The sequence below is a fragment of the Malaclemys terrapin genome, chromosome 13 (genome assembly GCF_027887155.1).
Source record: "Malaclemys terrapin pileata isolate rMalTer1 chromosome 13, rMalTer1.hap1, whole genome shotgun sequence".
Lineage (NCBI taxonomy): Eukaryota > Metazoa > Chordata > Testudines > Emydidae > Malaclemys > Malaclemys terrapin.
The window spans coordinates 32,694,930-32,722,137 of record NC_071517.1 but is presented as its reverse complement, the minus strand read 5'-3'; the positions used below and the strand labels follow the sequence as shown (position 1 = coordinate 32,722,137).

At 47.0% G+C, this 27,208-nt stretch overlaps 2 protein-coding genes and 3 non-coding genes across 6 annotated transcripts; 1 reads left to right on the top strand and 4 right to left on the bottom strand.

Annotated features, from left to right (window-relative positions):
- Positions 1-669: 669 nt before the first annotated feature.
- Positions 670-778, bottom strand: TRNAL-CAA (transfer RNA leucine (anticodon CAA)). The gene is made up of 2 exons: positions 741-778; positions 670-715 (listed from the first exon to the last, which is right to left on the bottom strand). It is a non-coding gene; the product is annotated as a tRNA-Leu (tRNA).
- A 7,501-nt stretch (positions 779-8,279) lies between these two features.
- LOC128847923 (uncharacterized) lies at positions 8,280-8,705 on the top strand. Its single transcript, XM_054047653.1, has one exon. The coding sequence runs from the start codon at positions 8,280-8,282 to the stop codon at positions 8,703-8,705; it is 426 nt and encodes a 141-aa protein (XP_053903628.1).
- Positions 8,706-14,396: 5,691 nt separating this feature from the next.
- LOC128848326 (uncharacterized) lies at positions 14,397-22,278 on the bottom strand. Of its 2 annotated transcripts, none has more exons than XM_054048290.1 (3): positions 22,212-22,278; positions 16,092-17,435; positions 14,397-14,920 (listed from the first exon to the last, which is right to left on the bottom strand). In XM_054048290.1, exons 2-3 carry the CDS (start codon positions 16,627-16,629, stop codon positions 14,466-14,468), a joined length of 993 nt encoding a protein of 330 aa, XP_053904265.1. In that variant the 5' UTR covers positions 16,630-17,435; positions 22,212-22,278; the 3' UTR covers positions 14,397-14,465. The 2 variants fall into 2 exon arrangements, with proteins under 2 accessions (XP_053904265.1, XP_053904267.1); XM_054048292.1 differs by having other exon boundaries at positions 14,397-14,917.
- Positions 21,088-21,159, bottom strand: TRNAE-CUC (transfer RNA glutamic acid (anticodon CUC)). Its single transcript has one exon. It is a non-coding gene; the product is annotated as a tRNA-Glu (tRNA).
- Positions 21,684-21,792, bottom strand: TRNAL-CAA (transfer RNA leucine (anticodon CAA)). The gene is made up of 2 exons: positions 21,755-21,792; positions 21,684-21,729 (listed from the first exon to the last, which is right to left on the bottom strand). It is a non-coding gene; the product is annotated as a tRNA-Leu (tRNA).
- Positions 22,279-27,208: the final 4,930 nt, after the last annotated feature.

Sequence of the window (27,208 nt, the reverse complement as noted above, 5' to 3'; positions counted from 1 at the left end):
TTATGAATTTTCAAACAATACCTTACAAGATATACTTTATACAAAGAGTATTGCCATCATGTGTAAAGTGTGGACACAGGGGCACACTCTGTCGCTTACCCCAGGTCTGCAGTCCTGACTCTTCAAGGAAAAATCCTATGCAAACCAGTGAAGGTTTTGGTTTGTTTTTTTGACAATTGTAATGTCATGTCCCAAAGAAAACGTATTATACCTGTGACTAACAATTTTTTCCCCAGAATTCTCATAAGAATGGCCATACTAGGTCAGACCAAATGTCCATCTAGCCCAGTATCCTGTCTTCTGATAGCGACCAATGCCAGGTGCTTCAAAGGGAATGAATAGAACAGATAATCATCAAGTGATACATCCCCTCTCGCCCATTCCCAGCTTCTGGCAAACAGAGGCAAGGGACAATTGCCTGAATTATTGTTACGCTAATTATTGTAATATGTTGTATTTTCAGGATTGTTATTTTGTGGCATAAAAGAATATAATGGTGAGTTCTCTCCAAAACATCAACCCCTACATGGAAAGAAAGAAACAATGAGAAGTGAGTGAGAGAGAAATGGTTCCCTTGTCTGTGTTTTCCCATTTTTTAATTCAATGTAACTAAATCTCCCTTTATGGGAGAAAAAAAAAAAAAAAAGCTCAAACAGGAAAGAAAAAATGTGTCAGAAGTGGGATTTGAACCCACGCCTCTATACAGAGACCAGAACACCCAGGAGAGGGGAAGATAGAATCTTGAGTCTGGCGCCTTAGACCACTCGGCCATCCTGACACTGATAGGAGTAAACTTCAAACAAATGTATCCTCATTTCCCTGAAGATGCATGTTTCTAGTTCATTTTGCTTCAGCAGTTTGCTTTGTCTTTCTGTTGTTCACACGCCCCTAAAACCTGCCCCGCAAAACACCCAGACCCACACGCAGACAGAGCGAGACTGAGCCAGCCGCTCCCGCTGTGTTAGTGAGAGAAAGGGGAGTGGGTTAGACTCACTCCGGTCTGGGGTTCAGCTTCTCTGCAACCCTGTTTGGTGTTTAAGCTAAAAATCAGGCAGAGGTGAGCGCACCACTTGGAAAACAATGCAGCCAGTTACTGATCAATGCTATTGCAAGCCTGGAAAACACCAAGGCCAAAGAGCCGCCTCCCCTTTAGAAGCCACCACCCCCAACTCCATGTCGCATTTAACCCTATCCCTAGTGGACGTCGGGCTGAAAGCTGCTGCAAAGCAGATAGCTTTGGGAACAATTCTTCTACCTTCAGCAGGCTCAGGACTTCCTACATTAGGATGTGTTTTCACAACACAGTTAGCTCGAGTTATAACTTGACTGTTACCCCTAATTTGATTCCTGTCCATACATAAAAATCTGTAGCTCAGGTTAAGTGGTGCTTAAATTTGAACTAACTAGCCCATTGGGAGGAGGGGTTGAAGCTAGTAATGCAGTGTGGGGGAATGTAACAGCAAATCCAATCCCTCTGCTAAGGCCATATCACCCTGTTTAGTTAGAGTACTGTGGTGAAGTGTAGTCAGTTGTTTTCACTCCACCTAGGCTAGGTCAAGTATGCAATTTATTTAAAAAAGTATGCAGTAACTTGAGTGTGTTAACTCACCCTAACTGTTACAGTGAAAACAAGCCCTTAGAGTTGTTCCTGATCAGCGGCGTGTGTGGAGATTCTTATTCCAAAACAAGAATGCCTTGTTTGTGTTTAACCAACTGTTAGAGTTAAACTAATCAGAAACAAGGCACTCTTGTTCAAGAATACCAGTGTCCATTGGTCAGGAGCAGCTACTGCGCTTTACATTCACAATCTCTCTTAATTTGCATTAACTTTCAAGTGTAGACAAGCCCTCAATGTTGTCAACTCTTGCGATAGCTGGTGTTTTTCTTAAAGTTCCAGCTCCAGGAGTCATGTGATTACGACCTTCAGCTAGCTTTCTTTGTTTTTTTTTTAAGAAGTTTCTAGTCCAGCTGCAAAGAAAAGCTTGAAAATATGCCCTGAATGGATTCAAATGGCTTAAAAACCAGAAGGCAAAGAAAAAGAACCCCAAATGTACTGTTTTTAACAATGAAATATCATGATTTTTAAGCCCCCCTAATGATTTTTTTGAGGCCTCTGAATGCCAGGCTTTAATGTTACTGCATGTCTCTGTCCCATCAGAAAGAGGGTGATCTAGTTCTTCAGCTGGGACACCTTGATTTCTTGCATCCGAAGAACTGGGCAGTAGTCCACGAAAGCTTATGCTCTAATAAATTTGTTAGTCTCTAAGGTACCACAAGTACTCCTCCTGTTCTTTTTGCTTGATTTCTTAATGCTCACAGTCAAGTGATCGCCACGAGGGGAAGAGGAGGGATGGCTAAGTACAGGAAAAGAATCAAAGCAGTGCCATCTCTCACAATTTACATCACACGTCTCACAATAGCTGGAGGTTTACTCGAAGGCCCAGCTGCTGGAACCAAGAGATGGAATGAGAATCTCAGCTGGGAATCTCATGAATTTTAAGCCAGTCATGATTGGGGGCTTTGACTTATGATTTTCAAACACAGGGTTAGTGATACTGGAATCAGCTATTTTGATAGGTCCAGGCACACAGCTCCAGAGCAGGGAGGAGACTGCTCTTTCCACACTTAGGCCTTATCTACACTACAAATGTTTTGCCAATGGAGCTATTCTGTTACAGCTAGACCACAACTTATGCTAACAGAATGAGTTTTTCTGCTGGTGTAGTAACATCATCTCCCCAAATGACATTAGCTATGCCAACAGACAGACTCAAGGACTAGCTTTATAGAGAAAGATCTGTGGCTATCTCCAGTGCTTTGATGAAAATCAGTTCCCTGACAAATAAAGTTTATGACATACATTAGCTACAGAACCCCATGCTCCTTCTCTTTCCCCTCGGCTGGCTCCCACCATTTTTCTTCATCTCCGCCTCCCCACCACACTTTTTCTTTCCCACAAGGACAGACATGAGAAATCCATTGTTAAAATCTCTCCAGGCAGGTTACATATGCACAGCCAGCTTTCCCCTCCCATCTGTTCTGTGTTTGAATGGCACCCAGCACGGCAGGATCCTGATCCATGCCTGAGGCTCCTTGCACATAGGTGCTGGAACTAGGGGTGCTGGAGGTGTGGTAGCACCTCCTGGTTTGAAGTGGTTTCCATCCTATACATGGTTTACAGTATGGTTCAATGGCTCTCAGCACCTTCACTGTACAAATTGTTCCAGTGCCTATGTCCTTGCAACTAATACAATACAAATAATAACAACACCCAGGCAGCCTCTCTTCAAACACTCTTGCAGGCCTGTGAATAGGCAGACACAAACTCCACCTTTTTTTGTGTGCATGTGTTAAGGGTGCAATGGAATGGTGAATACAATCCATTTATTTCTGTGCCCTCTTTTGCCTCGTCACGATGAAGGACAAGATTATGCCTGTGACTTCCAGAGACCTCTGTGACATTTTCCACTTCCAACCACCGAGGGTGAGGGGGGATCTGGAGCTCCAAGCCACCGTGGGCAATGGGGGTGGGAGCACAGCTCCCAGCTGCCATGGGCGGCAGGAGGACCTGGAGCTCCAAGCCACAGCAGGGGGATTTCAGAGCTGTCAGCTGCAGTGGCGGCAGGTGCTGACCCTCCTTGATTGACGAGTTTAGGGGGTGCTGAATTTCTAACCAAGGCTTCTTTTCTCCCAAGTGTTTACTCAGCCAAAGCGGGGAGAGAGGAGGTAAAATGGGGCCAAGCCATAGCCACCCCTCCCTTGAGTAATCCCCAAATGCAGAACTATGCTGAGGAGACACTCCCCCCCCCCACCCCACCCCACACACACTAAGAGGGCACTACAGTCCAGGTGTTGCTTCTCCTACCCATATGTGGGCAGAATAGAGAATGGCCAATCTACTCCAGCCAATGAGAGCAGAAGCAGGGACCTCGGGTCTTTTGGACATTCAGAGAACATGCTACAGTTTCAACTGGTCTTTCTCTGACCTGTGTTGATGGGCTGTTTGCTCCAACCATGGTATAAATCTGTAAAACTATAAATCCATGGTACACCCACATATTGAATACTGTGTGCAGATGTGGTCGGCCCATCTCAAAAAAAAAAGATTTATTGGCATTGCAAAATGTTTAGAAAAGGGCAACAAAAATTATTAGGGGTATGGAATGGCTTCCCTGTGAAGAGAGATTAATAAGACTAGGAATTTTAAGTTTGGAAACGGGACGAATAAGGGAGGGATATGATAGAGGTATATAAAATCATGACTGGTGTGGAGAAAGTAAATAAGGAAGTGTTATTTACCCCTCCTAACACAAAAACTAGAGGTGACCAAATGAAAGTATTTCTTCATACAACGCACAGTCAACCCCTGTGGAACTCCTTGCCAGAGGATGTTGTGAAGGCCAAGACCATAGCAGGGTTCAAAAAAGAACTAGATATGTTCCTGGAGGATAGATCCATCAATGGCTGTTAGCCAGGATGGTGTCCCTAGCCTCTGTTTGTCAGAAGCTGGGAGTGAGCGACAGGGGATGGATCATTTGATGATTGCCTGTTCTGTTCATTCCCTCTGGGGCACTTGGCATTGGCCACTGGTGGGGGGCAGGGGGTGGGGCTGGATGGACCTTTGGTCTGACCCAGTGTGGCCGTTCTTATGTTCCTCCCATTCCCCCTTTCTCATCACCTCTGCATTACTCCTCACTATCACAGCTCAGAGCAACTGCCCCTGTATTCCCGTTCCATTGACCCTCCAGGGTACTCACTGTGGCTCCTGGCTCCTCAAGCAGCCCTCACCTCTCTTAGGCAGAGACTCGCAGCTCTCTCCTCCCTGACCGGGGGTTTTCCAGGCTGCACAGTGATAATCCAAGTAAATCAGACTGTCTGCCCAGGCCAGTCTCTGCATTTTGTTTTCCCTCCAAAGGCTGTAATTGCCCACACCTACGAGTTACCACACAGCCCTTCCTAGGCCAGTGCATTTAGTCTTATGGTGGAAGCGTTACAGAGAAACCACATTAAAAACAATTAAAGAACCTTCCTGGATTGCAATAATTTACCAGAGATCACCCCCCAACTCCAACAAAACCTCTGGTCGGAGTCAGTCCTCCAGCCTCCACAAAGGGGATTTTTTGTGATTACAAGTTGGTTAATAGCCTTAGTTCAGAGCGAGCACACCCATTAACAGGTTAGTCTTTCCTTTTACAGCCTCATGTCAGCAAAGGCCCAGTCCAGGCCCAGCTGCAAAACGCTGGGTTTTTGCATCACCGGAGGTGGGGAATTGGCATTCCCTTTCCCCCATAGGTGCTGACTCCGTGGGTGCTGGAGCACCCACGGGGGGAAAATGGTGGGTGTTCAGCACCCACCGGCAGTCCCCCTATCAGCTCCCCCTGCCCGCCCAGTGCCTCCAACCCACCGGCGGGCCCAGTGGATTAGCACCTCCCTCTCCCTCCCTGCACCTAGTGCCTGCCGTAATCAGCTGTTTTACGGTGTGCAGGAGGCTGGGGGGGAGGAGCGAGGTGGCACACTCGGGGGAGGGAAGAGGCAGGGTGGGGATGGAGCGGGAAGAGGCGGGGCAGGGGTGGGGCCTTTGGTGGAGTGGGGGCAGGATCTGGGGCACAGCCGGGGGTCGAGCACCCCCCCGGCATTTTGGAAAGTCGGCACCTGTGCCTCCCCCTACAGATTCCCCTGGTAAACCTCTTGACACTGTCCCCAGAGTCCATTCTTATCTGGCACATTATTTGATCCAGTTCTTTCCACAACACTTCCCAGGGCTCACAGCACATCTCCCCCATGGAGAGGTTACAAACCATCCCAGCCCGCAGCTTTGCATTTAATACAATGGACTCCAGCGAGACTTACACTTAATTCAGTAAGCCCTCCTACATCACTGTCACACATCCCTTCCCCTCTTACCCTTCTCTACCCTGCTCTGTCCCCCTCACCCTCTTTCCCTTCCCTTTAGCTGATCCCCTCCTAACTAAACCCATCCAAAAAAAGGTCCAACTTCCATCACGTTGCTGCAGTCATGTTGTTCACTCTGCGAGTGTGTTCTACCCCTTCCCCCACCCTGTGTCTATCTCAGTGGTTCTCAACCAGGACTATGTGTACCCCTGGGGGTACTCAGAGGTCTTCCGGGGGTACATCAACTCATCTAGTACATCAACTTGCCTAGTTTTACACCAGGCTACATAAAAAGCACTGGCAAAGTCAGTGCAAACTAAAATGTCATACCGACAATGACTTCTTTATACTGCTCCATATGCTATACACTGACATGTAAGTACAATATTTATATTCCAATTGATTTATTTTATAATTATATGGTAAAAATGAGAAAGGAAGCAATTTTTCAGTAACAGTGTGGCTGTGACATTTTTGTATTTTGGTCTGATTTTGTAAGCAAGCCGTTTTTAAGTGACGTGTAACTTGGGGGTATGCAAGACAAATCAGCCTCCTGAAAGGCATAGGCGCCGACTCCATGGGTGCTTTGGGGCTGGAGCACCCACAGGGAAAAATTGGTGGGTGCTCTGCACCCACCGGCAGCTCCCTGCCCCCCCAGCTCACGTCCGCCTCTTCCCCTGAGCGCGCCGTAGCGTCCTGCTTCTCCCCCTCCCTCCCAGCGCTTGCACCGCGAAACAGCTGTTTCGTGTGGCAAGCCTGGGAAGGAGGGGGGAGGAGGGGGAACACGGCATGCTTGGGGAGGGGATTTGGGGAGGGGTCCAATAGGGGCAGGGAGGGGTGGAGTTAGGGCGGGGACTTTGGGGCAGGGGTGGAGTCGGGACAGGGGCAAGACGGGGGCGCGAGCACCCATCGGCGCAGAAAAAAGTTGGTGCCTGTGCTGAAAGGGGTACAGTAGTCTGGAAAGGTTGCAAGCCACTCATCTATCCGGTCATTTACATTGTAATCTCTTTGGGGCAGGGACTATTGACTACTTTGAGGTTGTACCAGCACCTACCACAAGAGGGCCACACTCTTGGTGGCTCCTTATGCACTACTATAATAAACATGATTAATAATAATAATTTGAGTCAAATAGGTGCAATAGGAGTAGAGACACTATTTAATCTCCAGTGTCCACAGTATTCTTATTTTTATTTTATTTATTTGTACTGTGGTAGTCCCTACAGGCTATCTATTTATATATAGTTAGTTAGTTAGTTAGTAGATAACATGCCAATAGATGGTGCTCAAGAATTATAGTTGGATCCGGTAGAGGTAAATATAGATAATGTTTCTAGACACGTCCCATCATAAGACCCTGTTTTCAGTTGCTTAAAACTTTCGCAAACTTTTGGTGTTTGGGCTGACATTCTCCATGCGGGTGCCTGCCTTAGGATGTCTTTGTTTGGCAAGTTTCAGCAGAAACAGGTAAGCCGTTGTGAGAGCAAGATTAGGGGACAATATGTGGATTTGCCCAGTCTAAAAAAAAATTGCACAGGCATTTGATTGAAAAGCTCTAGGGTTTTGGAGCAGGGACTTGAAATGGACAGGCAGTGTGGCCCCATCAGGGATGTTCCTTTTCCTGTCCATGTGGAACACTCCTACACACACACACACACACAAAAATGGCTAAGTTTTAAGCATTCAACACATTGCCATTTGACATGCTCAGTAGAGATTTGATAAGAGTTTGGCAGCTAATATCTGCTACGGTTCCACTTGCACTGAGCATTCTCCAGCCTGGACCTGCAGGGGCTGAGCAGGACTTCCCCTGCACTTGGTTCCTCTGGCCTGCTGATCCTGTGCTCTCAACCCTTCCCGGGTACCAAAGCAGCATGGAGAAAGAAGCCATTGACTAGAATGCTGCAGGGGCCAGAGCTTGACCTGATCAGGTGATGTGGGGTGACAAGATGCTGGCAGGGGGGAAGCTTGGACAGGAGAGCTGACAAGAGCTGCAGGGCAGACTGAGACAGAGAGATATGTGGGGGGAGGAGACTGGTACTGACTGGGCAAGGAGACTTGGACTAGGTGCCAATGGGGAAACATGGGGGTGGGGAAACACCCCTACACATCCCACCACGAGCCAATCAGCAGGAGGGATGTTACCATCCCTTACATTTCCCTGAGAGGGAACAACCCTTGGTTGCCCATTATGAGGCATGTGGGTCTGTACCGACATCATCCCATTGTGACTAGCCTGGGGCATTGTTCCAGCCAGCCAATCACGGGGCTCAGAGACAGCCCCTCATTTGAATGCCTGCCACTATATATGAGTACAGCAGGGGGAAGGTCAGCAGCATTTGCAGGCGAAAGGGTTGGGCTGAACTGAGTGAAAGCAGAGCGAAGCAATGGCTGCTTCCCAGAGAGGGAGGAAGAAGGCCCAGCCTCGGAGGAAACAAAAGCACTATGGGAGGAAGTCCCAGGCCAAGCAGAGGAAGTCCCGGGACAAGCGAAGGAGGCAAGCCAGGCGGAAGCCAGCGGGGAAGCGTGGAAAGAGCCCCCAGGGGAAGAAGCCCTCTCCCGCCCCATACGACGCCAAGATGCTGAGGCAGCTGCAACGGGACAACAAGCTCCTATCACCCAAGGCCAAAGGGCTGATGTTCTCCTTCGTGAACGACATCTACAAAAAGGTGTCCAGTGAGGCCGAACGCCTGAGGAAGCAGAGCCGCCGCCCCACGATTGGCCCTTCGCAGATGCAAGCCGCCCTGCAGCAGGTGATGCCAAGGAAACGGGTCAGGCGCTCGGCCACCCCGGTCTCGAAGAGGTTTCACTAGAGCAACATCCCTCCCCTTCTCCCTGGGGTGCCTCCTGGCTGGGATCAGAGAAAGAACAAGAGGGGAGAAGGGAGAGGACCAAAGCCAGCCTGAGACACCTCAGCACCCTCCTGATTAAAGAACTGATGTTGCTTTAGACATGCCAAAAAAAAAAACCCCAACCTGTACTCTGCCAGAGGGACCAACGTCTCCCCCAGCAATTCTTCACGAGAGACTATGAGAGACTGAATCAGTGAGAGACTTTCCATACTGGAGCCTGATAGACCATTCCACACTGCAGCCTGCTTCAGTGATACCATCACTGGTGGGAAGAAGAGACCATCATCTCTGGACTAAGCCAGTGAGAAAGAATTTGCATCCTAGTTAAAAAGAGACCAGCCTGCTGGCTGTGGACTTAATGAACCAGACACTTTCCATCACTGCAAATGAGACACTACTGTATAGAAAAAGAGTCGGCATTAATTGAACTGAAAAGACTGGGTGCTTTCCCAAAGGAAAAGAAATAGTCATCTTGGCATTATATTAAAACAGGATTTTAGCAGCATTTCTGGTGTTATGTTTTCTTTAGTGTAGGGAGCAATGATGGGGTGGATTGTGCTTCACAATTTAATATAAAATTAGTTGTAGTATAATGCAGTCGGTGTGAATCTTTCCACACTACTGTACCCCTTTCAGGAGGCTGGTTTGTCTTGCATACCCCCAAATTTCACCTCACTTAAAAACTACTTGCATACAAAATCAGACATAAAAATACAAAAGTGTCACAGCCACACTATGACTGAAAAATTGCTGACTTCTCATTTTTACCACAGAATTATAAATCAACTGAAATATAAATATTGTACTTACATTTCAGTGTATATAGAGAAGTATAAACAAGTCATTGTCGGTATGATATTTTAGTTTGTCCTGACTTCACTAGTGCTTTTTATGTAGCCTGTTGCAAAAGTAGGCAAATATCTAGATGAGTTGATGTGCCCCACGGGAAGACCTCTGCATACCCCAGACAGGAGTACGTGTACCCCTGATTGAGAGCCATTGGTATAGTGCTGAGAAGTTCTAATCATGGATCAGGATCCCATTATGTGTAAACACAGAACAAAAAGACAATCTCCACCCCAAAAAACTTTTGACTAGAAGTTTTGGATTTTGCTTTATTGAAGAAAGGGGGATGTTAATCATTCTTCCTTCTCACGGACTAAAAGTGAATGTCCCTGTCTCAAATGTTAAAACACTTTAGACCACAGCCACCGACTTTTTTCTTTCCAGGTGGATGCTCCACCCCTGCTCCACCCTAAGGCCCTGCCCCAATTCTGCCCTTTCCCCCAAGGTCCCACCCTTGCCCCGCCTCTTTCCACCCCTGCCACACCACCTCCCCCGAGGCCCCACCCCTGCCATGCCTCTTCCCACCCCCACTCCACCTCCTCCTCCCGCCCCCAGTACCTTCCACCCGCTGCCCAACAGCTGATCAGCAGGTCCCGCCAAGCAGCTGATCAAAGGGTGGCTGGTGGGTGCTGAGCACCAACTTTTTTTTTTTTTCGTGGGTGCATCAGCCCCGGAGCACCCACAGAGTCAGCGCCTATGCTTTAGACCACCTGAGAATTGAGGAGTAGTTAAGGGACCAGTAAGACACCCAGATTTTAAATCAATCAGCCAAAAGATGGGCAAAGCCACTACATATGCAGACCAGTCACCACACTCTCTAGTTAGACCCATTCCTTCCAATATTTACTCCAGTCTTACCTATACTGATCTGAAGAGATGTGGCTTTCACTCAGAATCCAGTCTTTGTTAAATCAGAAGGGACTGGATATGCACCATAGCAGTTTTCGTATAAAGAGGGCTTTGCTGCTGTGTTGATAACACCTACTCTTAGCAGGGTTAGAGGACCTGGTGATAGCCTTTGTCCTCTCACCACTGGTACTGTGGAAACAGGGGAATCTCATCAAGCACTCATTGTATGTAGATGCGGCCAACAAATCTTCCAGGAACACAAGAGAGGCCTGAATTTGGAATGCAAAAGTCAAGAAGGAAGAAACAAACCTTGTGGGTTTTCTTCATCCATCATGAAGAAGCAAAAGAAAACAAATGGGGGAGGCAAGCCCCTGCTGTAGGGGCAGACTTTTCAGAGCAAATACATTTCCATTAGCTTCCCACTCCCTTCTGTCTCTGATCCAACTCCCACCAAGTCACTGGAGTCTTCCCACTGATTTCCGTGGGCTTTGGTTCAGGGCCATACTGAGCAGGCTGCCTTCCTCACCCAGACACTTAGAGAAGAGTGGATTTTTCCACTACCGCAATTCTCAGCCTTGGTTTTCATTCATACCTGCCGGCAAGATACTTCACCATGAACAAATACTGTTCAGAATACAGGGCCAGGAACTTCCTTTTAAGCACAGTTCTGACTTCTGTGCATCGCCCTGTTGAAATCCAGGGGCTACTCACACTAGCTAGCACTACAGAGGCTAGTGTCTTCATGCTTTGGCGTTCAGGGTATGTCTACTGTACACTGCCCCCTCCCCTCCCCCACCCCCACAAAAAAAGGGAGTGTTCTTACCTCAGGTTAGTTAGCTTGGGTTAAAGTAGCAGTGAAGACACTTTAACTTAGGTTAGCATCTAGAGTTCAACCACCAAGTTCCCTGCTAACTGCTAAACCAAGTTAAAAACTCAGCTACCGTGTCTTCACTGCTATTTTAACCCAAGTTAAGAACACACTTCTTTGTGCACCCTTAGATACTAGCTTTTTGCAAGTGCAGATCAAAGACATAAACAATACAGCTGTAAGTATCAAAAATGGAAATACGTATCTAGGCCTTGCCTAGATTAGGATTGTGATTGAGCACAGGTCTACACTGTAAACTGACATCGGTGTCACTACATCATTCAGGGGTGTGAAAAATCCACACCTCTGAGCGACCAACCTAGCCCCTGGTGTGGCTGGCGCTATCTCAATGAGAGAGCGTCTCCCGCTGACAGCAGGTTTCAGGGGGTCCACCAAGCAGGGCTACAATTAAACTCGCTGGGGTCCAGGGCAGAAAGCAAAGCCTCATCGCCTAGGGCTGAAGCCTGGGGCCTTGAGCCCCACCACCTGGGGCTGAAGCTGAAGCCTGAGCAATGTAGCTTTGTGGAGGCCCCTTTGGCATGGGGCCCCAGGCAACCGCCCTGCTTGCTGTGGCACTGGTGGGTCGTGGAGCTTTTAAGACTGCTCATCAGTGTAAAGCAACACATGTTTAAATGCCGGAAAGGTTCTAACAGGTTCTGCAAACACGGTCTGGTAACTGTAAGAGCTCTTGTTGTCATGTGGGGATTTGTGCTTAAGAATGCCTCGCTCTTCTACAGCATTTCTCATCAGTAGATCTCAAAGCACTTTATAATGGCAGTCACTGTCACAAATTGAGAAACTGAGGCACAAAGAAGTGACGTGACTTGTGCAGGGTTAATCAGCAGGTCAGAGCCAGAAGTGGGAATGAAACCCAGGTCTTGTGACTCTCAGTGCAGTGATCTAGCTACTAGACCACAATAATTGCTTTCATCCTTTGTTTCTTTCCCATAAACCTGACACTTATTTTTAAAACAAAAATAAAGCAAGCTTTGATTGGCACAATAACAGTAAAGCATCAATTCCTAATGGATTTCCAATTTGGGGAGGATAATAATTATGATTATGATACTAATCAATAATAATTAACAAGGGTTAGATTCTGACACACTTACTCCAGCTGACTAGTATTTTAACCTTCTAACAGCTTCCTGGTTCTTAGTGGGACCACTCAGAGAGTAAGACAATATTTACTATAAATAAAGGGGACTCTTCATTTGGTTAGTCTTTTAAAAAACAGTTTGATCCCAAAATACCCCCCTTAGGGTATGTCTACACTACGGGATTAATCCGAATTTATATAATTCGAATTTGGAAAACAGGTTGTATAAATTCGATTGTATGCAACCACACTAAGCACATTAATTCGGCGGTGTGCGTCCATGTACCAGGGCTAGTGTCGATTTCCGGAGCGTTGCACTGTGGGTAGCTTTCCCATAGCTATCCCATAGTTCCCGCAGTCTCCTCCGCCCATTGGAATTCTGGGTTGAGATCGCAATGCCTGATGGGGCTAAAAACATTGTCGCGGGTGGTTCTGGGTATATCCTCCCCCCTCTCCAGGAAGCAACGGCAAACAACGGCGTTTCGCGCCTTTTTCGTGGGTGAACAGTGCAGACGCCATACCATGGCAAGCATGGAGCCCGCTCAGCTCAAGACAGCAGTCATGAACATTGTAAATACCTCGCGCCTTATCGTGCAGTTTATGCTGAACAAGAACCTGGAAAATCAGGCGGCGAGGAGCAGGCTACGGCAGCGCGGCGAGGACAGTGATGAGGATATGGACATGGAATTCTATCGAACCGCGGTACCCGGTGCTTTGGAGATCATGCTGTTAATGGGGCAGGTTATAGCTGTGGAACGCCGATTCTGGGCCCGGGAAACAAGCACAGACTGGTGGGACCGCATAGTGTTGCAGGTGTGGGACGATTCCCAGTGGCTGCGAAACTTTCGCATGCGTAAGGGCACTTTCTTGGAACTTTGTGACTTGCTTTCCCCTGCCCTGAAGCGCCAGAATACGAAGATGAGAGCAGCCCTCACAGTTGAGAAGCGAGTGGCGATAGCCCTGTGGAAGCTTGCAACGCCAGACAGCTATCGGTCAGTTGGGAATCAATTTGGAGTGGGCAAATCTACTGTGGGTGCTGCTGTGATGCAAGTAGCCAAAGCAATCACTGAGGTGCTGCTACGAAAGCTAGTGACTCTGGGAGATGTGCAGATCATAGTGGATGGCTTTGCTGCAATGGGATTCCCTAACTGTGGTGGGGCGATAGATGGAACCCACATCCCTATCTTGGCACCGGAGCACCAGGGTACCCAGTACATAAACCGCAAGGGGTACTTTTCAATGGTGCTGCAAGCACTTGTGGATCACAAGGGACGTTTCACCAACATCCACGCGGGCTGGCCAGGAAGGGTTCATAATGCTCGCGTCTTCAGGAACACTACTCTGTTTAAAGGGCTGCAGCAAGGGACTTACTTCCCGGACCAGAAAATAACCATTGGGGATGTTGAAATGCCAATAGTTATTCTTGGGGACCCAGCCTACCCCTTAATGCCATGGCTCATGAAGCCATACACAGGCAGCCTGGACAGGAGTCAGGAGCTGTTTAACTACAGGCTGAGCAAGTGCAGAATGGTTGTAGAATGTGCATTTGGCCGTTTAAAAGGTCGCTGGAGATCGCTATTGACTCGCTCTGACCTCAGCCAAAGAAATCTCCCCATTGTTATTTCTGCTTGCTGTGTGCTCCACAATCTATGTGAAAATAAGGGGGAGACCTTTATGGCGGGGTGGGAGGCTGAGGCAAATCGCCTGGCTGCTGATTACGCGCAGCCAGACACCAGGGCGATTAGAAGAGTACAGCATGGCGCGCTGTGCATTAGAGAGGCTTTGAAAACCAGTTTCATGACTGGCCAGGCTACAGTGTGAAATTTCTGTTTGTTTCTCCTTCATGAAAACCCGCCCCCTTTATTGACTCATTCATTCTCTGTAAGGAACCCACCCTCCCCGTTCCCCCAGCTTTCTTTCAAACGTAATAAAGTCAATATCATTTAAAAATCATGTATTCTTTATTAACTGGTAATAAACATAGGGAGAGAACCAACAAGGTAATCTGGGTGAGGTTTGGGAGGAGGATAGGAGGGAAGTAAAAGGCCACTGAACAAATTCAATGTAATGACAGCCTTTTGGTTGGGCTGTCCGCTGGGGTGGAGTGGGAAGGTGCACGTAGCCTACCCCCCCGCGTTCTTACACGTCTGGGTGAGGAGGATATGAAACATGGTGAGGGGGGAGGGAGGTTATACAGGGGCTGTAGTGGCACTCTGTCATCCTGCTGCCGTTCCTGAAGCTCCACCAGACGCCGGAGCATGTCCGTTTGCTCACGCAGCAGCCCCAGCGTTGCAGCCTGCCACCTCTCATCTCGAGCGTCCCTCAGGACCTCGCGTTCACTGGCATCTTTCCTAAATTTAGTTACAGTGTCCTTCCACTCATTCAAATGAGCTCTTTGATTTCGGGTGCATTCCATTATTTCAGTGAACATGTCGTCTCTTGTCCTCTTTCTACGCCGCCTTATCTGAGATAGCCTTCGTGACGGAGGAGGGAGGCTTGATAAATTTGCAGCTGCTGGAGGGAGGGTTGAGAAAAAGGAGAGAAGTTTTTAAAATGATACATTTTACAGAACAATGCTTATACTCTTTCTTGGTGAAAAACACTATTCACAGTACATAGCACATGTGATTTCAGTACAAGGTCGCAATTTCCATCTTAATATTGAGTGCCTGTGGCTTTGGTGTTAGAGATCACAGACGCAGGTCCGGGCAATAGAATTCAGCTTGCATGCAGCCATGGTAAGCCACTGACTTTCGGCTTCTGCGCCCTCCTTTCCCACATACCAAGCAAAGCCCGTTGACTGCTGCGGTTTTCCTGTTACCTTCAGCAGCAGAAAACAAACTAACCCCCACATCCAATTTTCTGGGATGATCGCTGTATCCCTCCCCCCACCGCGTGGAAGGTATCAGGGAAGATCCCTGCAGAAACCAAACTAATCCCCCCGCTCCCTCCTCCGGCCATGAATTCTCTGGGATGATCGCTGTACCCCTCCCCCACACCGCGTGGCAGGTATCAGGGAAGATCCCTGCAGAAACCAAACTAACCCCCCCCCCGCTCTCCCCTCCGGCCATGAATTCTCTGGGATGATCGCTTTATCCCTCCCCTCACCGCATGGCAGGTAACAGGGAAGATCCCTGCTAGCCAAACGCGAAAAGCTCAGGGCCAATTACCCCCCCTACCCCCCGCGCTTGGCTAACTGCAGGGAAGGATTTCTTTTCAGCCACAGGCAAACAGCCCAGTAGGAACGGCCACCTCTGTCCCCTTCATTAAGTTCCCATATTTCAACCAGGTTACCATGAGCGATATCACTCTCCTGAGGATCACACAGCAAGATAAAGAACGGATGTTGCTTGAATGCCAGCAAACACCGGGACCATACGCTGCCAGGCTTTGTCAGGCAATGATACCAGATTACTTGCTGCAGGCATGGCGTGGTCAAGTGTCCTACCATGGAGGACGGAATAAGGCTGCACTGCCCAGAAACCTTGTGGCAAGGCTTTTGGAGTACCTCCAGGAGAGCTTCATGGAGATGTCCCTGGAGGATTTCCGCTCCATCCCCAGACACGTTAACAGACTTTTCCAGTAGCTGTACTGGCCGCGAATGCATCCCAAGTCCTCAGGGCAAAGTAATCATTAAAAATGCTTGCTTTTAAAACAAGTTTTATATTTTAAAAGGTAAACTCACCTGAGGTCCCTTCCATGGGGTCATGGTCTTGGATACTGGCTTGGGAGGGTTGGGAGGGTACTTCAGTCAGGCTGAGAAAAAGATCCTGGCTGTTGGGGAGAACGGAGTGCTGGGTGCTCTCTGCAAGCTCGTCCTCCTCCTCCTCTTCCCCGTCCGCAGAATCCTCAGATGTAGCTGATGAGACTATCCCTGACCCGGAATCCACAGTCACAGGTGGGGTAGTGGTGGCAGCCCCCCCTAGAATTGCATGCAGCTCGGCGTAGAAGCGGCATGTCCGCGGCTCTGACCCGGAGCGACCGTTTGCCTCCTTTGTTTTTTGATAGGCTTGTCTGAGCTCCTTGACTTTCACGCGGCACTGATCTGAGTCCCTATTGTGGCCTCTCTCCATCATGCCCTTAGAGATTTTTTCAAAAGTTTTGGCATTTCGTCTTTTAGAACGAAGTTCTGCTAGCACTGAATCCTCTCCCCATACAGAGATCAGATCCAGTACCTCCCGTACGCTCCATGCTGGTGCTCTTTTTCGATTATCAGCCTGCATGGCTACCTGTGCTGATGAGCTATCTGTGGTCACCTGTGCTCTCCACGCTGGGCAAACAGTAAATGAAATTCAAATGTTCCCGGGGCTTTTCCTGCCTACCTGGCCAGTGCATCCGAGTTCAGATTGCTGTCCAGAGCAGTCACAATGGTGCACTGTGGGATAGCTCCCGGAGGCCAATAACATCGCATTGCGGCCACACTAACCCTAAATTGAAATACTAAAATCGATTTTGGCGCTACTCCGCTCGTCGGGGTGGAGTACAGAAATCGATTTAATGAGCCCTTTAATTCGAATTAAATGGCGTCGTTGTGTGGACGGGTGCAGGGTTAATTCGAATTAACGCTGCTAAATCCGATTTAAAGTCGTAGTGTAGACCAGGCCTTACTCTGCTAGACAGTGCAGATTTTTTTTTATCGGCACCCTTTGCCCCTTTAAACTAAGAATGGAGTTTTATTTCTCTCATTTACATATGAAGTAGTGCCTTACTGCACAATTTACCCTGCTGACTTCAATGAGGCGACTCGTGTTAGAATCTGGCCCCAAATAACCCTGCTTATTGCTGGGACAGGAAGCACCTGCTTTTAGGCTGAGATTTTGGAGGGCTGTAGAATGACTAATAATACTTAGCTCTCATATAACACCATTCCTCAGCATATTTCCAAGTACTTTGCAAAGGAAGGCACCAGCATTATCTCCATTTTGGAGATGGGGAAACTGAGGCACGAAGCGGGGACTTTGCTCAAGGTCTCAGGAGAGCCAAGACTGGAACCTAGCTGTCTTCAGTGCAGTGCTACTCCAAGGCCATGCTGCCAAATAATGGAGAGAGAAAAGTCAGCTTGTTCCCCAGCCTCCCAGGCACAGTGTTGCTGAAGGTCCTTCTACTATTCAATAAAGTCCAGAAAGTGACAAAAAGTGTTAGCATCTGATTATTTGGTAATGGTGACTCCCTAAGAAATATACCCTTTGGCTCCTAACTTCACTGAGAGAAACAGGAAGATTTCTCTGCACAAGAGTAATTTCATTCACCACTATCCCAGTGGTTTCAATGACATTACTCCTGTGGGTAAAGTTACTCAGGGGCATTTGTGCTTCCAGTGATCAGCCTTCACAAATGTCTCTCCCAGATATCTCGCAGTTTTCTAAGCCACCTAGGGCTGGGGTAGCAATAGAATCATTCACAAACAATAAAACAATGTTAATTTCTCTTCCCGGGCTGCAGTAGAGTGTAGATATCCGTCCGTCTGAAACTATAGCACAAACTTAAAAAAAAAATACTGAACCCATATTCAGAATGGGAGAATTTCTTTCTCTCTCCCCCCCTCACACGTGAAAATTACAGACATTTTAATAAAAAGAAGAACAGGAGTACTTGTGGCACCTTAGAGACTAACAAATTTATTAGAGCATAAGCTTTCGTGGACTACAGCCCACTTCTTCGGATGCATATAGAATGGAACATATATTGAGGAGATATATATACACACATACAGAGAGCATAAACAGGTGGGAGTTGTCTTACTAACTCTGAGAGGCCAATTAATTAAGAGAAAAAAAAAAAAAAAAAAACTTTTGAAGTGATAATCAAGCTAGCCGAGTACAGACAGTGTGATAAGAAGTGTGAGAATACTTACAAGGGGAGATAGTCAACGTTTGTAATGGCTCAGCCATTCCCAGTCCTTATTCAAACCGGAGTTAATTGTGTCTAGTTTGCATATCAATTCTAGCTCTGCAGTCTCTCTTTGGAGTCTGTTTTTGAAGTTTTTCTGTTGTAATATAGCCACCCGCAGGTCTGTCACTGAATGACCAGACAGGTTAAAGTGTTCTCCCACTGGTTTTTGAGTATTTTGATTCCTGATGTCAGATTTGTGTCCATTAATTCTTTTGCGTAGAGACTGTCCGGTTTGGCCAATGTACATGGCAGAGGGGCATTGCTGGCACATGATGGCATAGATCACATTGGTAGATGTGCAGGTGAACGAGCCCCTGATGGTATGGCTGATGTGATTAGGTCCTATGATGATGTCACTTGAATAGATATGTGGACAGAGTTGGCATCGGGGTTTGTTACAAGGATAGGTTCCTGGGTTAGTGGTTTTGTTCAGTGATGTGTGGTTGCTGGTGAGTATTTGCTTTAGGTTGGGGGGTTGTCTGTAAGCGAGGACAGGTCTGTCTCCCAAGATCTGTGAGAGTAAAGGATCATCTTTCAGGATAGGTTGTAGATCTCTGATGATGCGCTGGAGAGGTTTTAGTTGGGGGCTGAAGGTGACAGCTAGTGGTGTTCTGTTATTTTCTTTGTTGGGCCTGTCTTGTAGGAGGTGACTTCTGGGTACTCGTCTGGCTCTGTCAATCTGTTTTTTCACTTCAGCAGGTGGGTATTGTAGTTTTAAGAATGCTTGATAGAGATCTTGTAGGTGCTTGTCTCTATCCGAGGGATTGGAGCAAATGCGGTTATATCTTAGAGCTTGGCTGTAGACAATGGATCGTGTGGTGTGTCCTGGATGGAAGCTGGAGGCATGTAGGTAAGTGTAGCGGTCAGTAGGTTTCCGGTATAGGGTGGTATTGATGTGACCATCGCTTATTAGCACAGTAGTGTCCAGGAAATGGACCGCTTGTGTGGATTGATCTAGGCTGAGGTTGATGGTGGGATGGAAGATAGCACTCCCAGCTATCTTCGAGACACCACTGACTTCCTGAGGAAACTACAATCCATCGGTGATCTTCCAGAAAACACCATCCTGGCCACTATGGACGTAGAAGCCCTCTACACCAATATTCCACACAAAGATGGACTACAAGCTATCAGGAACAGTATCCCTGATAATGTCACAGCTAACCTGGTGGCTGAACTTTGTGATTTTGTCCTCACCCACAACTATTTCACATTTGGGGACAATATATACCTTCAAGTCAGCGGCACTGCTATGGGTACCCGCATGGCCCCACAATATGCCAACATTTTTATGGCTGACTTAGAACAACGCTTCCTTAGCTCTCGTCCCCTAACGCCCCTACTCTACTTGCGCTACATTGATGACATCTTCATCATCTGGACCCATGGAAAAGAAGCCCTTGAGGAATTTCACCATGATTTCAATAATTTCCATCCCACCATCAACCTCAGCCTAGATCAATCCACACAAGCGGTCCATTTCCTGGACACTACTGTGCTAATAAGCGATGGTCACATCAATACCACCCTATACCGGAAACCTACTGACCGCTACACTTACCTACATGCCTCCAGCTTCCATCCAGGACACACCACACGATCCATTGTCTACAGCCAAGCTCTAAGATATAACCGCATTTGCTCCAATCCCTCGGATAGAGACAAGCACCTACAAGATCTCTATCAAGCATTCTTAAAACTACAATACCCACCTGCTGAAGTGAAAAAACAGATTGACAGAGCCAGACGAGTACCCAGAAGTCACCTCCTACAAGACAGGCCCAACAAAGAAAATAACAGAACACCACTAGCTGTCACCTTCAGCCCCCAACTAAAACCTCTCCAGCGCATCATCAGAGATCTACAACCTATCCTGAAAGATGATCCTTTACTCTCACAGATCTTGGGAGACAGACCTGTCCTCGCTTACAGACAACCCCCCAACCTAAAGCAAATACTCACCAGCAACCACACATCACTGAACAAAACCACTAACCCAGGAACCTATCCTTGTAACAAACCCCGATGCCAACTCTGTCCACATATCTATTCAAGTGACATCATCATAGGACCTAATCACATCAGCCATACCATCAGGGGCTCGTTCACCTGCACATCTACCAATGTGATCTATGCCATCATGTGCCAGCAATGCCCCTCTGCCATGTACATTGGCCAAACCGGACAGTCTCTACGCAAAAGAATTAATGGACACAAATCTGACATCAGGAATCAAAATACTCAAAAACCAGTGGGAGAACACTTTAACCTGTCTGGTCATTCAGTGACAGACCTGCGGGTGGCTATATTACAACAGAAAAACTTCAAAAACAGACTCCAAAGAGAGACTGCAGAGCTAGAATTGATATGCAAACTAGACACAATTAACTCCGGTTTGAATAAGGACTGGGAATGGCTGAGCCATTACAAACGTTGACTATCTCCCCTTGTAAGTATTCTCACACTTCTTATCACACTGTCTGTACTCGGCTAGCTTGATTATCACTTCAAAAGTTTTTTTTTTTTTTTTTTCTCTTAATTAATTGGCCTCTCAGAGTTAGTAAGACAACTCCCACCTGTTTATGCTCTCTGTATGTGTGTATATATATCTCCTCAATATATGTTCCATTCTATATGCATCCGAAGAAGTGGGCTGTAGTCCACGAAAGCTTATGCTCTAATAAATTTGTTAGTCTCTAAGGTGCCACAAGTACTCCTGTTCTTCTTTTTGCGGATACAGACTAACACGGCTGTTACTCTGAAACTAGACATTTTAATCAAAAGATTCATTCCCTGACCGGGAATCGAACCCGGGCCGCGGCGGTGAGAGCGCCGAATCCTAACCACTAGACCACCAGGGAAGACACAGTAAAACCTTCCTGTAGGCTGTACTCCTGTTCGCACGTACAGAGTTAGTATTTTCTCCACGCAAAAGTTTCCACTGCAATCACATACAATCATTTCACGTGCCTGAATAGAGCAAAGCACCTAGACTGCACGCTGCAGCAGACACAAATCTTGTGCAAATCGGCAGAGACTGGCTTTGCCCTCCCGCAGTTAATTTAAACTTTGAAAGAGCTGTCAGTGCGGGTTATAGGTTTTACGGCTCTTTTCAAGGCTGTCTGAACAATGCTAAAATAAGAGGGGCTGCTGATCCACCCCCAAATCTCTCCTTTACCCCTTAGAGCCCCTCCATAATACAGGGCAAATAAAGATCTGATGGAAAAGAGCCCTGGAAACAAAACACATACATGTTTTTAAATATACTGTCAATGAAAAGAAAGGAAGGAAAGAATCCTTGGTTTGTTTTCCCATTTTAATCCAATGGGATTAAAATTTCCTTTCTGAGATAGCAAAGGTAATTTATTATTACTTAAAAAGAACATGTCAGGAGTGGGATTTGAACCCACGCCTCCATTCGGAGACCAGAACACCCAGTTGAGGGGAAGACAGAGCCTTGAGTCTGGCGCCTTAGACCACTCGGCCATCCTGACACTGACAAAGGGACACTTGAAACAAGTTCCTCATAATCTCTCTGCAGATGTGTCTTCCTTTCACACTTCTTCACACCGTTTTTGTATTGTGCTCAGAGGCCCCAGGACCGACACTCCATGACACACACAGACCCACGACTGCTGCTGAGCCACAAAAAGGATCACAGACGCATCTAACACTCTGGTTTAGGCAGGTGGCTTAGACAGATTCTAAACTGGACTACACCAGCTGCTCTGTTTGCTGCTGTTTAAATGATACTCGCTCCTCTTCCTCAATACAGCAGCTCCCTGCCAGGAACGCGCTAGCCCAGTGTTTATCGGGTTTCAGCCCGTCTTCCCGACACAGATTTTTTCCCCATATCCCTTTTCTCCCTTCTCCCAGTGTACCTGCCCAGTTTCTCCTACCTCCCTCTTCTCACCTGTTTCCCTTCCCCATCCCCAGGACAGAGTCAAAGGGTATAAAGTTCACCCAGGAGGGGACTTCACCATTCAGCTAGCCCCGCTGAGTAGAGCCTGTGCTTGGATTGGCTCGCTCATTGGCTCAAAAGAGAGAAATTGTGAGCCCTGATTGGTCGTGTTTGCAGTCATGTCTTAATGTATCCAATCCTCTTCCCTATACACTCTGCTCCGTGCCATGGCTATAGTACCTGCTGCTGCTACACTATCATAAATAATATCAAACACCTATTTCCCTTCCAGTCCACACCCTCAACCCAGTGCGAACCACTACAGCCTGGTGCATAGTAGAGATCTTTACCTTCCAGCCGGAAAAACAAAGTCACACACACAGGTCTCAGCCCTCTCGGGGTGTGATTATGCTGTACAGACGTATAATAAAATACAGCTGCTGCTGGCACAACAAGCTCAGGGCCAGACTTCCAAAGGTATTTAGGTGCCTAAAGATCCAGATAGGCACTAAGCGGGATTTTCAAAAGCACCTAACTCCCGTCGAAATCAAATGGAGTCTGCACTTAGCCTGCTTCAGGTGCTTTTGAAAACCCTGTGTGATGCCCATCTGTATCCTTCAGTGCCCAAATACTTTTGAAAATAGGTCTAAAAGACGTTAAATCCCAAACCAAAAGCCATCCCATTCTTATTCTTCTTTGGGAAACAAGAAACACACAACAAACCACTCCTAACATTCCAGTTTTATTATAATGCCGAGGTGATGTTACCATCTATTATTTTTCCCACCTCCCCTACAACTCTTTCATTTCTAATGCTGGCCAATCTTTTTACTCAGTCTCGGTTGTCTCTGAGTTTTCAAGGATGGCAAGTCTCCGCTTCATTCAGTCTGCCGCCTGGTGACCAACAACAGAAAGCCTCTCTCATTGATTCAGCCAGGAGATGACGGTCTCTTCATTAAAATAAGGCAAATTCTCTCAGGAATTCAGGCTGTAGCATACAGGCCTCTTAAGGAGCTCTCGTTGATTCAGGCTGCAACATGATGGTCCCTTGTTTCAGGTGATGGGATGGAGTCTCTCTCCTTTAGCTGAGTATCTGGCATGCAGAAGAGTGTGAGGTTGGTCCACCAGTAGGGGGCAAAATGCAGGTTTGTTAGACATCTTTCCAGCAATTTTCAATCAGGCAGGTCTTGGGGTCTCTCAGGCTTGCTTCTCTCCCTTCTCCCCTCTTGTTCTTTCTCTCCCCCAAGTTGGGCTTGCCCCCGAGGAGAAGGGAGGGACGTTTCTCTACGCAGACTCATTGCAGATGGGGGTGGCCGAGTGCTTGGCCACTTCCCTCGGCATCACTTGCTGCAGGGCAGCTCGCACCTCCGAGGAGCCCAGGGCAGGGAGCCGTTTCTGCTTCCTCAGGTGCTCGGCCTCGGTGGATACCTGGCTGTAGAGATCGGCCATGAAGGATTTCATCAGCCCCTTGGCCTTGGCCGACATGCGCACCTTCCTCATCTGCTGCAGCATCTTGGAGGCGTAGCGGGTGGGGACACCGTTCTTCCCCAGGCCCTTCTTCCCCTGGCTGCTCTTCAGCTGCTTCGCCGCTGGCTTCTGCCTCATCTGATGCCCCGGCTGGGGCTGGGGCTTCCCCTGCTTGGGGGCGGCCTGTGGCTCATCTTGCTGGGCCTTCTGTCTCCTCTTAGTCTGGACCTTCCTTTTCCCTCTCTGGGCAGCCGCCATCTTTCCACTCTGCTCCTGCTGAACTCAGCTCTCCCCAGCCAAATGCCACCAGCCTCCTGCGAGCTGAGATCTCATATAACAGTTAGCATGCAAATGAGGGCCCACCCTGAGCTTACTGATTGGGTAGCCAGGCTGCCACTCCAGCCAATTGCATTATGACTATGCCTGTACAGGCCCCACTGTGCATTTGTGTGCGGCTATGTCATTTTCCCTTTCTTATGTAAATGACAAGCTTTTAAAACCCTACATGCTTATTGGCTGTTGGCTGGTCATTCTGGCCAATGAGGTGACCCTTAGAGATTTTGCATATTAAAATTCCATTAGTCACATATTAATATTATTGCACCAATCTTTTATTTTATTGAGTTGCATTTATTTTTATCATTCATTGTTTTATTATTTCATGTTATCAATTACATCGTAACTGAGGTAGTGGTATTCATAATAAATTATGTATTATTATTAATTGTTATTATTATTATTATTTTATTATTGCAGTAGCATCTAGGAGCTCTAGCCCTGGACCTGGACCCTATTGTGCTAGGAGCCATACAAACACAGAACAAAAAGATGGCCCATTGTTTTGTTTTTAGGTTCCACCCTTCATTGTTATTTCTTCTTCTCTCTCACATAACATTGGTTTAAATGCAGAGGAACTGGACAGAATTTTTCCATGGTTTTATTATCTGATTTCAATGGTGAAGGCTTCCCTTGCCTTAACAAGCCCCTAGGGAATGAGCTATTGCTTCAAGGTTTGTATATTTTTTCATTTGTAATGTATAAAATGTTCCCATCCGAGTTCTCTCTAAGCACCTGTACGAATGTTCTAAAGCCAATGCACATAACAAATGGATAACTGTTAACTCCAGAAATGACCCTCTCATGATCAAAGCCAAGTTGCTTTCCGACTATTCTACACAAGAAAATAGCTGACAATGGAATGGAAAGCCCTCATTATGTGACACAGTGAGGTGTTTGTTTCTGTTTTAACCAACTCAAGTTCTCTCCAGAAAGGTGTGTAAATACCTTTCAGTATCTGAGCCTTTATACTCAGCAATTCAAACATTTCGTACCGAGTGAAATGTTTATTGTCACTGAAGTCAATAGGACAATTAACTGCAGTAAACAAGCGCTTTGCTCAGTAGTAAATGTTGGTGAGATCGGGCCCTTATTGTTTGCAGTCTTCCATTCCAGGCTGACAGTGGCCTGGAACAGAGAGTGAAAGGAGAATATCTGGGATTACATAGGATCTTAGAAATGGCAAGATATTTTCATTCCTCAGATAGTGCAAAACATTACATAGACCCTGATTTTCAGAGATTCTTAGCACTAGTAGTTCCCATTGACTTCAACTGGAGTTTAGGGCGCTTGGCATTTTTTCAAAGCTAGATCATATAGGTCTAATTCAACTTCCTTTGGAATCATGGAAGTTTCCCATTGGAGTCAATTGGAGTTTCCTATTGACTGCTATGGAGATGAATCAGATCCTATATGCTACAAGACAAGAAGACACTCTCATTGGCCCCAATCCAGCAGAACATCTAAGCAAGTCCATAGACCCCTTTAAGTCAATGGAACTACAATGTGCTTAAAGTTATGCATGTGCTTAGGTGCTTTGATATATCAGGGACTCTGGGACCAAGTTTTCAAAGGTATTTAGGCCCCTCACAATGCCAATACGTCTAGTGAGATTTTCAAAAGTGTCTCAACATATTAGACACCTAACTGCTATTGAAATCAATGGGAGGTTGGAACCTAACCTGCTTAGAGGCTTTTGAACACCTGCATCTTAGTACCTTTGCAAATCTGGCCCATTGTCAGTAGTTTTCCATCTGCTTTGCAGGTAAGATTGCTCAGATCTGACACAGTCTCTCAGGAACTCAGAACGGGCTGGGCTGTCTGAACAGACCACTTCTCTCTGTTGAGTTCCTTCCATTCTCAGTGTTGTTGGATGTTCTCAAATTTTAGGATAAGATTTCACAACCACCACCAAGATGAACACCTGCCCATGGTGGTTATTAAAAGGGAGTGTTCGGACTATTATTATTGATGGGAAATGATGCTATCGCCCTTTATAGACCCAGTCGCTTAATGCCCGGAAGCAAGCAAGGTTCTGCTGAAGAAGCCATCTCTTCCTGTTAACATTCTCATCAATTTTTACCCTCCCTTTTGAGAACAGTTACCAAGCAGATTCTAATTAACCAACTTCAGCTACACCTAATTCTTCTTCTTTATGAATGCCTTATCAACCTCGGTCTAGTCTGTGATAGGTTGGCCCTCTTTAAGATGCTACTTGATGTGCTGAGATACCACTGAGCCCACCTGTTCTGCCAGCCTGGGCCCCCTTTTTACCTGTCTTGCTGACCCAGGCTCTTAAGCATCCTCCAGAACACGTGCAGACAGGGCCACACCCAACTGCAGAACGACAGACACTGAGATCAGCTCTGGGAAGACTCAGCTAAAGAGACTTGCCCCAGCACTCAGGTGCCTCTCTCTCGGAGTGCAGATGCAAAGGTATATTATGAAATCCGCCTCCTCCCTCAATGTGGAGGAAGATATGCACAGCCTCTTACTGCTTCCCCCCCCCCCCCAATAATGAATTGCACAAACTGGGTTATATTATAAACACAAAATAAGTTTATTAACTATAAAAGGAAGATTTTAAGTGGTTAAAGCGATAGCAAAGAGAACAAAGCAGATTACTAAGAAAATAAAACAAAACACTCAAACTAAGTTTGTTTCACTAAAGAAATTGGTTACAACTAGTAATTTCTCACCCTAGATATTGTTGCAAGCAGATTACAGAAAGTCTTGAAAGACAGCTGCGCTGGCCTGCAGCTTGAGACCTCAGGTATTATTACCCACAAGCTAGACGTCCTTCCAGCTTGGGCTCAACCCTTCAGTTCTTGCTTCCAGGTGTTTTTCAGTTTCTCTTTGGGTAGGGAGGCAGATGACGTCACTCCCCTGCCTTATATAGCTCTTGTGTACGGTGGGAACTCTTTGTCTTGCTGTGGAAAAATATGGGCATTCCAAAAAGGCATGGAAGGGGTCCCGTAGCAGGTGACTCGGACCCCTGTCTCTGCAGGGCTGTGGCAGCCATTACTCACAGGGCCTCTGAAGCATCCACTGGAAGACTAAGCTCTTCCACAGTCCATTGTCTTTGCTAATGGGTCAGCAGCCCTGTCTGGCTTTTTCATTGTTGTTCGTGAAGGGCTAGTTGGGGGTGACACCCAAAGTATCCCATTTGAAATACAGATGCATAGTCAATATTCCTAACTTCAGAT

Excerpts from the sequence above, each read along its gene's own strand:
- LOC128847923 (XM_054047653.1), top strand. The coding sequence starts at position 8,280 with ATGGCTGCTTCCCAGAGAGGGAGGAAGAAGGCCCAGCCTCGGAGGAAA.
- LOC128848326 (XM_054048290.1), bottom strand. The coding sequence starts at position 16,629 with ATGCAGGCTGATAATCGAAAAAGAGCACCAGCATGGAGCGTACGGGAG. Across the intron at positions 14,921-16,091 it reads CCCCATGGAAGGGACCTCAG|CAGCTGCAAATTTATCAAGC; the intron begins GTGAGTTTACCT and ends CCCTCCCTCCAG.